General features: G+C 40.0%; 1 protein-coding gene across 1 annotated transcript; it reads right to left on the reverse strand.

Moving 5' to 3' along the window:
* Nucleotides 1-596: 596 nt before the first annotated feature.
* On the reverse strand, nt 597-13267 carry LOC111735481 (putative protein TPRXL). Its single transcript, XM_023526982.1, is given in 5 exon segments — nt 597-1714; nt 9917-9947; nt 11466-11565; nt 12074-12138; nt 13132-13267. Coding segments are annotated over 5 exon segments (1041 nt in total). The 3' UTR covers nt 597-1005.

Below are 13267 nucleotides of genomic sequence, written 5' to 3' on the forward strand. Positions count from 1 at the left end.
TCAACACCCGCCCCCCACCACCAGAGCAGTACATTTGTTACAACTGATGAACCTAACATTAACGCATCGTAATTATCCAAAGTCCATAGTTTATATTAGGCCTCACTCTTGGTGGTGTACATTCTGTGTTTGAATGAATGCGTATCTACCACTTCAGAATGGTACAGAGCCGGCATCATCGTACAGCATGTAGCCTTTTCGGATTGGCTTCTTTCACTTAGTAATGTGCATTTAAGTTTCCTCCATGTCTTTTCAGGGCTTGATAGCTCATTTCATTTTAGTGCTGAATAGTATTTCATTGCCTGGATGTATGTATCACATTTTACAAATAAGCTAACTTCTTATCTAATAAGGACTAAGTCTTTAAAACATTATCATGTAAAACACTGCAATTTGCTGAAATTACACAGAGGAAAGCAAGATAATTATATCAACTGGCATTGAAAGCTCAAAAGAAGTTATTAATAAAAATACAGGCTTTCCAGTGGCTGTCTAACAAGGCTAAGCCCAGGCATTGCTTCTGCTTTTATTTGATATCTACTTTTTCGTAGTGGTGGTGGTGGGGGGGGGGGCGGGAGGGTGCATTTGTTTCTATACCAAGTACTGAGCATTAAAACATAATAAGTATTGATGCTTTCTGAAGAGACACCTAAACTAAAATTATGCTTAAGACCTGGTTTTCTCGTAAAAATTCTGCTGTGTAGCATTAGTAATCAGGATATATCCATGAAATTCTTAGTGTGAGCAACAAAGACAATCGACATCTTGAGTGCTGTGACAAGCTCCTTATTTGTACAGCCAGGTGGCATCGGTGCCCTTCAGTCATGATGTCTTTCAGTTGTTGGCCCTCTGGGACCAATGCCACAAGAAAATGTGACAGGACTTGGTTTTCTTACTATGTATTTTCTAAAGGGGAATATAACCGATGCATTAAATGTATGTTCCAAATGTTCATTAAGAACCCAAACCAAACCCTTTTTTGCCTTTTGTAATCCTGAGGGATGTTTACGTGTTTATGTAATACATTATAGAGTATATGCATGGCTTGTTTATACTGTTTTCAAAAGGAGAATGTTGTCTTGAACTCGTTGATAGGGTTGCATCGATATTGTCATTGGTCCTTGGATTTCCTTGAATGATGGCATCAAGCTCACCAGTGGTTCTATGCCGAATGCTTCCTCTTGAATAATCCATTTTGAATCCAGTGTAAAAACTAGATAAAATTCCCAGTGTTGATGCAATACCACCAACAAAGCTGCCCAAATCAATTTTTGAGCCCATGTTTTCTTTAGAATTTACAGGTGCCGTGTTTGTGACTGATGAAGAAACAGACGTCACGGAGCTGTTGTGGGTTGTAGTCATTGTGGATGTTGATGTCTGCGATATGTTTTATGAAACACTTGTTAATTTGGGTGTAGACTTTAAGGTGGTGGGAGTCAGATTTGTTGAGAGCACCGGTGGTGTCATTTTAGACAAAACTGTGGATTTCGAGGTGGTGACTGTAATATTTTTTGAGACCGAGGAAACTGGAGCTGTTGATGATTTTGCTGTGGGTTTCGAGGTGGTGATTGTCACTAAGGAAACTGGAGTTGTAGATGGTTTCACAGGGATTTTGGAAGATTCATTCAAATGGCTGAAGGGCACATTACCTGTTGGTTTAGTAGTAGGGCTTTCGAAAGTGTGGAAGGAGTCGTGTTTGGAGATCCCAGAGAGTCTTCACCGTCACGGAAGCCTTCGGCAGCTCTAGCAAGAAAGGCGAGACTTTACCAAGTCTAGAGCCCATTGACATGCCAAAAGCGGGTATGTCATACGATAAGAATGCAATTTATGCATTTTCCATTTTCCACAACTGTATCTTTAATAATATAGAGGTAACATTACCCTTACTTTAATAATAGAGTTCACATGTAAAGATTCTGTGAGAGGTCGTTCAGAACCCAGATGCCCGAATGCCTAACTCATAGATTATCGGAGATGGAAACAAATCGGGTCAAAGCCATAGGGAATTATGTCTTCTGAAAACATTTCTTTCTTCTGAGCATGTGTACTTTAAGCAGCTGCTAACAATTTTCAGACTCTTTTATAATTTCTTCTTTTAACAAATACAGAAAGCAGTTCAAGTAATTACCAGTTTGTATGAAATACGCTGAGGTACTGAAGTAGTTTCTAGTGCCAGCTTTAATATAATCTGTGTGATTCTGGTAGAAGTTCTAAACTTGCTAACTGATGTTTACTCTCTGCCCTCACCCTCAAGTCTTTGGCGGAGTCAGTTCCTGGAGATCAGCTTCCGGGTCAGGCCCTTAAAAAAAAAGTTATCAATTTCAGCGGCAAACATACTTCAGTGGATTACTCAGGAATTAGTAAGGTTACAGTCCTTGATTTCTATGAATAGTGAATTCAGATCAGATATATAAAAAGCATTTTCAGTGCTGATTTTTGTGTTCTCTAGTTCAGTTGTCTGTAATACATAGAACACAGAGAGACTCTGTTTTCCGTGACTTATTCATCATAACTTACCATCTTGAGTCACATTTTAAGATTTCATCGCAATTTAAGAAAATGAGTCAACACTCCGCTAGATGTTCCTTTTTTTTTTTGTATAGGGACCTGGATACTTGTTCTTTGATTCTGCCAAATTCTGAATTCTTCTGGCTCTGGGAAAACAATTATGTTTTAAATCCTTTCCCAAAAAAGAGCCTCAAGTTATAAAATGGCAAGGCTTGTCTAGTTCCCAGTTTCTAGGTCTGATCTAGTAGAGAGAATGCAGGCCGTCACTGATGTCATGGCGGGTGTGAGTTAGATACCCCTGCTAAGCATGCTCACTGTCTGCACTGTCGTCCTTGATGAGCTAGTGTCCCTCATGAAAATATGGACACTATGATATTATCACCTCTAACCATATCAAAAGTGGCATAGTATATATAAGGTTCTGCCTTCAAAAATCAATCGGTCACATTCGAAGTTGAAAGAGTGCAAACTGAATAATTTCTGAGTAATCAACTTCGGGATGTTTCTGTTCCAATTGATAACCTTTGTGTTTTTGTTTGTTTGTTTGTTTGTTTGTTTATCAGGGCCTGACGCGGAACCTGATCTCCAGATCCTGACTCAGCTGAACATTGGGGATGAGGGCAGAGATGGACCGGATGTCAAGGAAGCTGTCTTACCAAAAGCAGATTCCATTTATATGCCAGAAGCAAGTATGTTATGCATATGCATTAAGAATGCAGTGTTGTCTACGGCCATGCTACCCTGAACAAGCCCGATCACATCCGATCTCGGAAGCTAAGCAGGGTCGCGCCTGGTTAGTACTTGGATGGGAGACCACCTAGGTGCTGTAGGCGTCAAAAATAAAAAACTAAAAAAATAAGGGATTGTAAGCTGACAAGGTCCTTGCAATCTGTGAGGTCAACCAAGGGTTGCCTCGCCTAAAAAAAAAAAAAAAAAAAAAAGCAATGTTTATGTTTTCCAGATTGGTGACCATTCATTACAAGAGCTTCTGAATATCAAAGCAGCTCTTTATGTTTTAGGAAGAAATTACCCTCCATTCGACTCCTTAACCTTTTTACTCTACATTGCTGGGCATGTTCATTAGACTATTAACATTTAGAGAGCATTCAGACTTCCTTTAGGAACCTATTAAACATGGCTCAAATGTAGCCATGGGACTATCATAGCTTTTTAGTACATATGTTATTAAATAAATAATGAATTGCAAGACAATTCAATTTAAAAATTAAAAAAAAAATTACAAAAGGGTAAACCGAAGGGATGGGATACAAGGTATATAATAACAGTATAAATCTTGAGGAAGAGGAAACATAATACAACTAATAAATGAGAAAAACGGCTCTCTTTAAAGATATTTGTGAAGAAATTAAATATTGGACATAAGGACACTGAAAAAGTTTTGTGAAGCATATCTGTTATTTACATAATCTTGACAAGAAACAGAAGAAGGCCAAGATACACAGTAGGGAATATGAGCAAGACACAAACAGATATTGAGGATTTTATGTAATCGGAAGTGAGTACGTTTTTAAATTCTACATAATCTTTTCAAAATATGGATGAAATGATTAATATACTAGGAAAGCATATATTATTTAATATATCCCAGTCGTACCTGAACATGTAAACATGCCAGAGATCATGGGAAGAGTTTGGAAATTGATCAGAGGTGTCCCTCAAACACTCTTATTTTAGTTATTAACATGGTAGTGTGTACTGGGAAGTTGATGATAATAGATGTTCAAGCATTCTCACCGCAAGAAATAAATGTTAACCATGTGAGGCGATGGATGTGTTACTTACTTGTGTTTTTCTTGGGAATCATTCCACAATGTGTACATACGTTGAATCGCCGTGTTTTATACTTTAAATATACACAATTATATTTCTTAACTATTCCTCAATAAAGATTGTCAAAAGCACTTACTTTGGAAACAGTGCTTACATTCTAGGTGTCTTTCTCCTTTTTTCATTCTATCTTTTCTTCTCACTCCTCTCTCCCTGCATTCCTTTTTATTTTTTTCTAGCCATGACATGTTTGTGGCATATATGTGGTTCGCATCTTAATGTCAAAAATGATGGTCATGACTCAACACTAGTGTGACCATATAATTTATAATACAAACTGAAACACTTTCAAGTGTGTATAAGGCATTATTCATAATTACACTAGGACTACGGTTGAACTAGAGGACATATTGTTACCGTACTTAAGCACATAAGGGCTAAACTAGCCCAAAGAAACATTTGTACATTTCTGCACCATAGGGAAAAAGCAAAAGTAGTACTGGCCTTTCTATTTACTTTACTCAAGCAGTAACAAATGTGACATGACTGTTGTAGCCAATTCATGTACGGAAAATTATGCCAAGTGAAAGCATTTAAATGATATTCTCTTGTAAATGTCTTTTGTTTCTTAGGTTTCTTTGCGGGGGGGGGGGCTGGCTGTTGCTTGTATTTTTAGTAAATGTATACACAATTTTTACCTTCTTTTTAAAACTTACTTTATCAGGTTCAGTTCACTTTTTATGTTCTGATTGGGAACCGCCTTTTTCTTTCCTTGTAGCAGTAGAAAGAGTGGTGTGTTTTAAAAAGGTTGGTGAAATACGTGTTTGGAAGTCTGCGTTATAAAACCAAAACCGTAGTGTTCTTCGTATGCCTCTAACGTAACCGAAATCAGATTCTGCTAAGTAATGTTCCCACCTGTTATTTTTATCTCACAGGAGAAGGGCAACCACAGGACTAAAGGAAGAGGAGCTGAAACCACGCAAACTGTTCCGTGAGATGTCGGACTGTTAAAAGTCTCTCATTAAAGTTTTACGGCTTTCTCCAAAAAGTCTCGTGAATCTTTTGTTAAATTTCTTCCCGATTGTTTGATACTCTTGAAAATCATATCATTTTCTGAAATTTTATTGTCTGATAGAGCTGGTACATACAGATGTATTTCAACGTTGATAGTCTGTCCAGCAACCTTGCTCAATCTGCTTATTAATTCCAAAGTGTTATGTCTCGATCCTTTTTGTTTTCCAACATGCACAATCCTATCATTTTTGAATACTAGCAGTTTCTTCTGCTGTTTTAAACCTTAGGCCTTTTCTTTTCCCCTTGTTCTCATTTTACAACATTGGACAGAGCCACCCAGTACACTGTTAAGAGAACCGGTAAGAGGGGACCACCCTTGTCTTATTCCTGATAGGAGATGGAGAATTGTTAACCTTTCACCATGTTTACTGTGAAGTAACAGGAAGTCCCTTTCTAATCCTAGATTTGCTGAGAATCTGTATCTTGATTATAGTTGACTTTCATCAAACGCTTGCGTATTTATTGAGATAATTATAGGGTTCCTTTCTCCAATAATCTGTTAATGTGGTGAATGACGTAGATAAGTTCCTATATTTAAACAAACCTTCATTCTTAGGGAAGGAAATTGGTTGTGATAGATTATCTTTGTGAATAATCTACATCTTACAAATTTGTTTAGGATGTTTCTGTATGACCTCATGAGTGACATTAGCCTATACTTTTATTTCACACACTCTCTTTTTCGGACTTTGGTACCTAGGTCACACTAGATTCATACGATGAATTGGTATATAAAACCTAGTGTCTGGAACGGAAGTCTCTGTAAGGCTGGGAGGAATGTAGCACTAGGCTGTCGCATGTTCAGCTGTTTCCAGCTTGCATCTCTCTCTCGCTCTCGTTCTCCTTTTTTTCGGTTTATTTTATTTTATTTTATTTTTTATTGCACCCTATTGCACCCTACTTACAGGGCAGGGACCAAACGGGATCCCCCAGGTCCCCATCACTTCAGCCTTTGTGAGGTGCCCATCTTCCCTGCAAGATACCTGTCCCGATGCTGTCACTCTGAAGGCAACCTGCTCCTTTTTCCATGCTGATATCATCTTCTACACACAGTAAAAATCATGGTTCTATTAGCTTGCCTGGGTAATTTTGATCTCTGCTACGTGGTTGTGAATGGGCTGACCAAACCCTCAGCTGTGTACAGTTATGACCATTTTTTTTTTAGGTTTCTAATTACAGAGTAAAATTGACATTCTGGAAGGTACTGTTGTATGGGATTTAACAAATGTATATATTCATGTAGGCAGCAATGTAATCAATATGATGAACTTTCATGTCACCCCCAAGTGCTCCCTGAGTTCTCACTGCTGCCCCTGTATAGTCACTTCCTTACCCCTCCCCTAAGGCCTGGCAGCCCCTGATCTGTTCTCTGTTAATATAATTTTTTCAAGCATATCATATAAATGGAATAATACAGCCTGTGATGTTCTGAGACTCCTTCGCTCAGCACAATGCATTTGAGTTTCATCCAAGTCGTTGAATGTGTCAGTAGTTCATTCTTTTTCTTGCTGAAAAATACTCCATTGTATGGCGGTACCAAATTTTGTTTATTCATTCACCTATTGAAGGACATTTGATCTGTTTCCAGTTTTGGATAATTACGATCAGAGTTGCCATAAGCATTCGTGCTTGAGCTTTGACATGAAAATAAACTTTCATTCATCTAGGGTAAATATTCTACGTGTTCAATTTTTCTAACACCGTTTGTTATAAATACTCTTTATTGAATCGCCCGCAAATATATCGCTGATGGATATGTTTTACAATAGTGTTTCTATCTCCCCTGTGTACCACAGTGTCAAGGTTATTCTAGCATTATAAGAATTCTTGAATTGTGTTCTTTTCTGAAGTTTTCTTTGCTAACGTAGTCTTCTTGCCATCCCAAATTTAGAATCAGTCTGTATCAAGAATTTAATGCTGGAATTTGATTGGAATTGCATTAACCGTCCATCAATTTGAGGACAATTGACATTTTCCCTGTATTGAGTCTATCAACCGCTGAAGACAACGTGTCCCTCCATCTATTTAGGTCTTTTCCAAATTTCTTTCATTAGCTTCTTCTGGTTTGTCAGTGCACAGACTCTACACATGTTTCGTTAGATTGGCGTGGCAGGCGGGGTGGTGGTGGAGGTGGTGGGTGTCTAATATAAACGCTATTGTGGGTTTTATCTTTCCAGTAGTTCCTTACTAGTTTTTAGAAATGTATTCCCTTTTTCTTTGTGGAACTCGAATCCTGCAAAGTCGCTTAACTCACCTATTACTTCTATGAGTATTTTTTATACATTCTATAAGATTTTTGTACGTAGATAATCATGTCATCTGTGAATTGGAGTAGTCGTATTTCCTCCTTCCCAAGCTGTAAGTCACTTATTTCTTTTTCTTGCCTTATTGAATTGGCTAACACCTCCAGTACAGTGTTGAGTACGTGAGCTGAGAATAGCAGGGCTGAGAGTGGACATCCTTGCTTGGTTCTTGATAGCTTTTGTTTGTTTGTTTTTTTCATGAATGGTTGTTGAAATTTGTCACTGCTTTTTCTTTATCAGTTGAGATGACCATGTGGTTCTATTTCTTTGGGATGTTACTAGGCTGGATTGCCTTAATTGATTTTTGGATATTGAACCAGCTTTACATTCCCAGGATAAACCTAACTTGGTCATGGCACATTACTCTTTTTATGTATTATTGGATTCAGTTGACTGATATTTATTGAGGATTTTCTGCGTGGATGTACATAAGAAAGATTAGACCGTGGTTCTCTTCTGCCTTTTCTGATTTGGGTGTCAGGATAATGCTGATCTGATAAAATGATTTGAGAAACATTCCCTCTCTCCTACTTTCTTGAAGAGATTGGTAAACTTGCTGTTCTTCTTAAATGTTTTTTAGGACATTCCAGTGCAAGCACGTGGGCTTCGAGATGTCTTTCTTGAATGTTTCAACTCCGAACTAGATCTTTTAACAGATATACATCTCTTCAGATTATCTGTTTGTTTTGGGGTAAGCTTAGTTAGTGTTTGTCTTTCAAGTATTTATTTCATTTCATTTAAGCTGTAAAATGTATGTGTAGAGTTATTCATAGCATCCCTTTCATTTCTGTGGTGTCTATGATGTACTTCAGAACGGATATTGCTAAGTTGTGTCTTTTTTTCTTTCTATTTCTTTGTAGAGGTCATTGATTTTCTCCATTCTTTTCCTGTTTTCCATCCCGTTGATTTCTGCTGAAGTCTTTAGTTCATTCATTCTGCTTCCTTTGGGTTATTTTAAACTTTCTTTCTAGTTTCTTAGGCTGGAAGCTCTCGTTATTGATTTAGGTCACTTATTCTTTTCTAATTCTGTAAGCATCTGATGCTACAAGTATTTCTTGAAGAACTGCTTTAGCTTTATCCTGCAAGTTTTAATATGTTGTATTTTTATTTTCATGCAGTTTGCAATGTTTTATAATTTCTCTCGAGTCTTGCTCTTTGGCCCATGCAGTAGTTTAGAAGTGTGTGACTTACTCTCCTTATGGAAGGAGATTTTCCTCTTAACTTTTTCTGACTTATTGGTGGTTTTTCTCTTTTGGTCAGTCAACATACTTTCTATGATTTCAGCTATTTTACAGTTCATATGATTTGTTTTATGACCCAGGAGATGGGCCATCTCCGTGAGGCTGCCATATGTACTGGAAAAGAATCTTTACTCTGCTCTTGTTAAACTGAGAGTTGTGTACACATCAATTAGATCCAGTTGGTAGATGGTGTCGTTCAGTTCTTCTGTAGTTTTGCTAATTTTCTTTCTACTCTTTCCATATTTTGCAGAGAGTGTTGAAGTCTCCACGTAAAATTGAAGATTTATTTATCCTAGTTATGTCTGGTTTTGCTTTTGTATTTGGAAGTTCTGTCGTTGGTTGCTTGAAGAAAAGGGGGTTAGCATAGCAGGCCTCATACTGCTATACTTAGAAAGGCCAGCTTGCAATGTTGGCCCTTACCTGATAGCAGAAAACTTGGATTTGGGGAGCGTTCACACCATTCCCTGATAGTCAAAGGTGGTTTGCTCTGCCCAAATTCTTTGTAGAAAATGTAGGTTTACGCTGAAAGGGTGCTTTCATTCTGGGAGTCTGGAATATTGGTATGTGCTAGGCAGAGGGAGCCTATGTGACCAGCCGCCAACAAAAGCATTGGACATTGATGCTCTAATGAGCATCACGTGTTGTCACAATGCACTACTGGAAAGATGAATTCTGTGACTCCCTTGGAAGAAGACTCTGGAAGCTTGGTCTGGTTTTCTCGGGAAAACACCCAATATGCCTTCTCCTTGCTGATTTTAGTTTATCCTTTCACTGTAATAAGTGTCAGCCGTGAGTACGAATATATGCCGAGCCCTCTGAGTCCTCCTAGCAAATTATCAAAAATGAACACAGTCTTAAGGACGGTCGACAGTGGTAAGAATGTTGGGATTCACCAGAAAGAACTTGACTCGCTGGAATATGGTGAGAACCTTGATTGAGAAAAGGAAGTATGAAGGCATGGGAGATGGTGAACCTTTGGTAGCTGCATGGCTACAGACTTACCCATGATTTGAGACGGCTGGTGCGATTTTATCTGTAATGAAAAGTATGTGTTACTTACTGAAATAGGAAATAATAGATCCACGTCTGGGAGAGTGAGAGCACATGTGCTTCTTTGACCATGCTGCATAATCAGAGGGGAGAGAAATCACAGGGAGATGATGACTTTGGTTTTCGTTCTCTCCTCCAGGCAGAGAACAAAATCTTGTCCTTAAGATTCAAAGGACAATCTTGTCCTTAAGGTTCAAAAAGGCAAGCTTTCGGTGGGCAACATATGTTAAAGTTTGTGTTGCTATCTCCTGTAAGTGGAAAGAAACATTAAATCAATTCTCTGGGCTGGAGAAAAGCTTTAGATAAGGTAAATGGGAAAACAAGAGAGAGAAAAAAAAACCCCTCAAGCCTTTTCTTCAGCTTCACGGCTGATACCGAATCCACCTCCCAGCATTCCAGACAGGATCTCACAAGGAAGCTGTGACGTTCACCCTGTAGTTGCCATCATACAGAAAAAAGGAATTTTTTAAAGTGTTGTTTTGTTTTATTTTACGGCTGTTGCATCTAGATGTATGACAAAAATTGCTGTAAAATGATACATACATATAATTTCCTAAATGCTGGAGGGAATACCCCCATCAGAGAAACCTGAACAATAAAGGAGATTAACGGGATCCACCTTTCTTGCTATTTGACTCTGGTGTGAGCAGTTTGGAACTGAAACTCTCTGACCACGAAGAGGAAAACATTTTCCTATAATGGATGATTCTTGCTCAGATGGTTAAATCCGGAATATGGGAGACCACAGAAAAGGGAGACGGTGTCCAGATGGAGATACACTCTTGGGTTCTTAAAGCACTTTTTAGTTTTTAATTAATGCTTGAGAAATCAGATATCTAGTCCATAGAGGTTGACGATGTCAGTCGTATGTGTACACTTTTGAGTGGGCCAATTGGACTCTTAAGACTGACAAGATACATGAGGCTTCAGATAGCCTTGCTTATCACTTGGACATTGAACAGTGCTGTCTGGCCTTGCAGCTTGTTGCCTTGGTGCTGCCAAAGCAAATCCTCTTTGGAGCTTCTTTGGAACCCTAAATTCACAGATCCTAAATGCTCCTCCTGACTCTATGCTGAAACCTCATATTGCTGCTCTGGGCTGCTCTGGCCTCAGCGGGAGCTGTGCTGAACCGAAAGGAGGCTCAGTGAGGAGGAATGAGACTCTAGGACCATTGTAGATTTAAGACACCCCTCTGGGAACCAATCAACTAGGAAAGCACTGTCTGAGTCACTTGCCCAAGGATAGGGGCTTATTCTTTGATGGGAACCCCCCAAACTGAGCTGCGGACCGGCTCAATATTTCTGATACAGGCTAGCTGCACTCCTAATCTGTGATTCCTGCCAGGAGCAGCAAGTTGAGGGAGGACTCATCACAGGGAGTGACCAACCCCCATCCACTCGCGACACATCAGGGTGTCTCATTGCTATCGACTTGGGTTCCAGATTCCAGATTACTTGCAGTTTGCAGCCCTGGACCGATAGCCTGACTCTGCCTCCCTTACCTTGTTCTTGCTGCACTCGTCTTAGTAATTCAGTTGGTTTGTTGAATGCAACTGTCCCCAGCAAGGAATTCGTCTTCACGGCGTGCTCTCTAAATAACTGCTAGAGGCAAAAGGGACATGAAGTCCTGGAAACCCATTTAAAATTTATTTTTACATTTAGCATTTTGTTGTGATCAATTCCTGAATGTGCTGTGTCTTTCTGGTTGAGTTATATAAACATGATTTTTGCTATGAAAATGCTTTCGTCCGTCTTGCATACAACCCTTTCATACAAAAGGTTTGGAAGCCAGTAGGGAATAATAAAAGAAATGTAAAGTTTTGATTTTAAAATGAGCCACTGCGAGTTTCTAACAATGGAGATAAAAGAACACGACACCTGGCACCTGTGGAAAGGTGAAAGGAGGCAGTGAGGACATTAGCGATTTGTGTTTGTCCATAGAGTTCCTGAAAATTTCCCTTCTTCCTGAAGAGATTCGCCCACCTGTACAGCCTTTCCAAGCTGCTGTGAGCCCTTTGAATGCAAAATGACTGCTGAGATTCCAGTCCCACCTGACAGAACTCTGACTATGGGATAGCAGGCATGTCCCCAGTTCCTGGACTTTGCATACCCGAATACCTCCAGAGGTCGTCCACCCTCGGAAAGAGGAAGAACCGGTGTCGTTGTCAGACAAACCTATTTGGAACAGGAACTAACAGTCTGAAACCATGGGCTGCAAAGAATAATTCCACTGGACAGGGTGTCCTAGTGTGGAAGGTCCCTCAGTGGGAGGCTATATTGGGGCCCCAGGGAGCCTTACTGGCCGGCTGATGTAGGTCCTGCTCAAGGCGCCCTAATAATTGTAAACTGTTTCCAGGGTACCACGTGTGCCCTCTGGGACTTCACTTCCTATGTGCGCGCCCTGACTGTCCTAACACTGCCTCAGGCTGGACGGCTTTCCAATCTTCTTCCACTTAGTGATTCACTTATAAATTCCACAGAGTGTAAATGGGTGGCTTGGGCCAGATCAAAGAGGCTCGTTAAAAAGAAAAAGCCCTGTGTTTCTAAGATAGACTTTCATGGTTAGTGGAATTAGTTTTAACTGGCCGTGATGGTTAATTTTAGGTGTCAACTTAGCAAGGCCATGGTACACAGATAAATGTTCAAACGCCAGTCTCCATGTTGCTGAGAAGCTATTTTTCCGATGAGATCAACTTTTTAAGTCAGTGGACTTTGAGTAAGGCAGATTACTGTCCATAATGTGGGTGGGGTTTGTTCATACAGTCAGGTGAAGTCCTCAAGAGAAAAAAGACAGAGGTGCTCCAAGGAAGAAAAATGTCTGCCTCCAGGCTGCCTGTGGAGTCGAGCTGCAACATCAACTCAACCGTGCTTCTGCAGCCTGTTTTCCCCGTAAATTTTGAACTTTCCAGCCGAACGACCGCATAATCACATGAGCCAATTCCTGCCAATATATCACTCACGCTGTGTGTGTGTGTGTGTCCGCGCGCGCGTATGTGTGTGTGCGCGCGCGCATGCGTTTGTGTATTTACACGGATATGTCCACAGGCATACCATACACATGTACGACTGGTACTATTTCTCTGGTGCAACCTGACTAATATACTGGCTAAATCCAGGACCGTTAGAGGGCGTAGCTGAGATGAATACTGCAGTGTAGACTGGTCTCACCCTGCTGCATGGGTCCTAGGCATTCCCCTCCCACCCTCTGCACACCGACACCTATATGGCTCATCATTATGACACCGTGTCCAGCCATTCGCTGTTCACTTGAGTTCCACCTGGGTGGACTGGCCTCCTGCAGCAT

This window comes from Pteropus vampyrus, unplaced genomic scaffold (assembly GCF_000151845.1).
Source record: "Pteropus vampyrus isolate Shadow unplaced genomic scaffold, Pvam_2.0 Scaffold1000001849, whole genome shotgun sequence".
In the NCBI taxonomy this organism is placed as follows: Eukaryota; Metazoa; Chordata; class Mammalia; order Chiroptera; family Pteropodidae; genus Pteropus; species Pteropus vampyrus.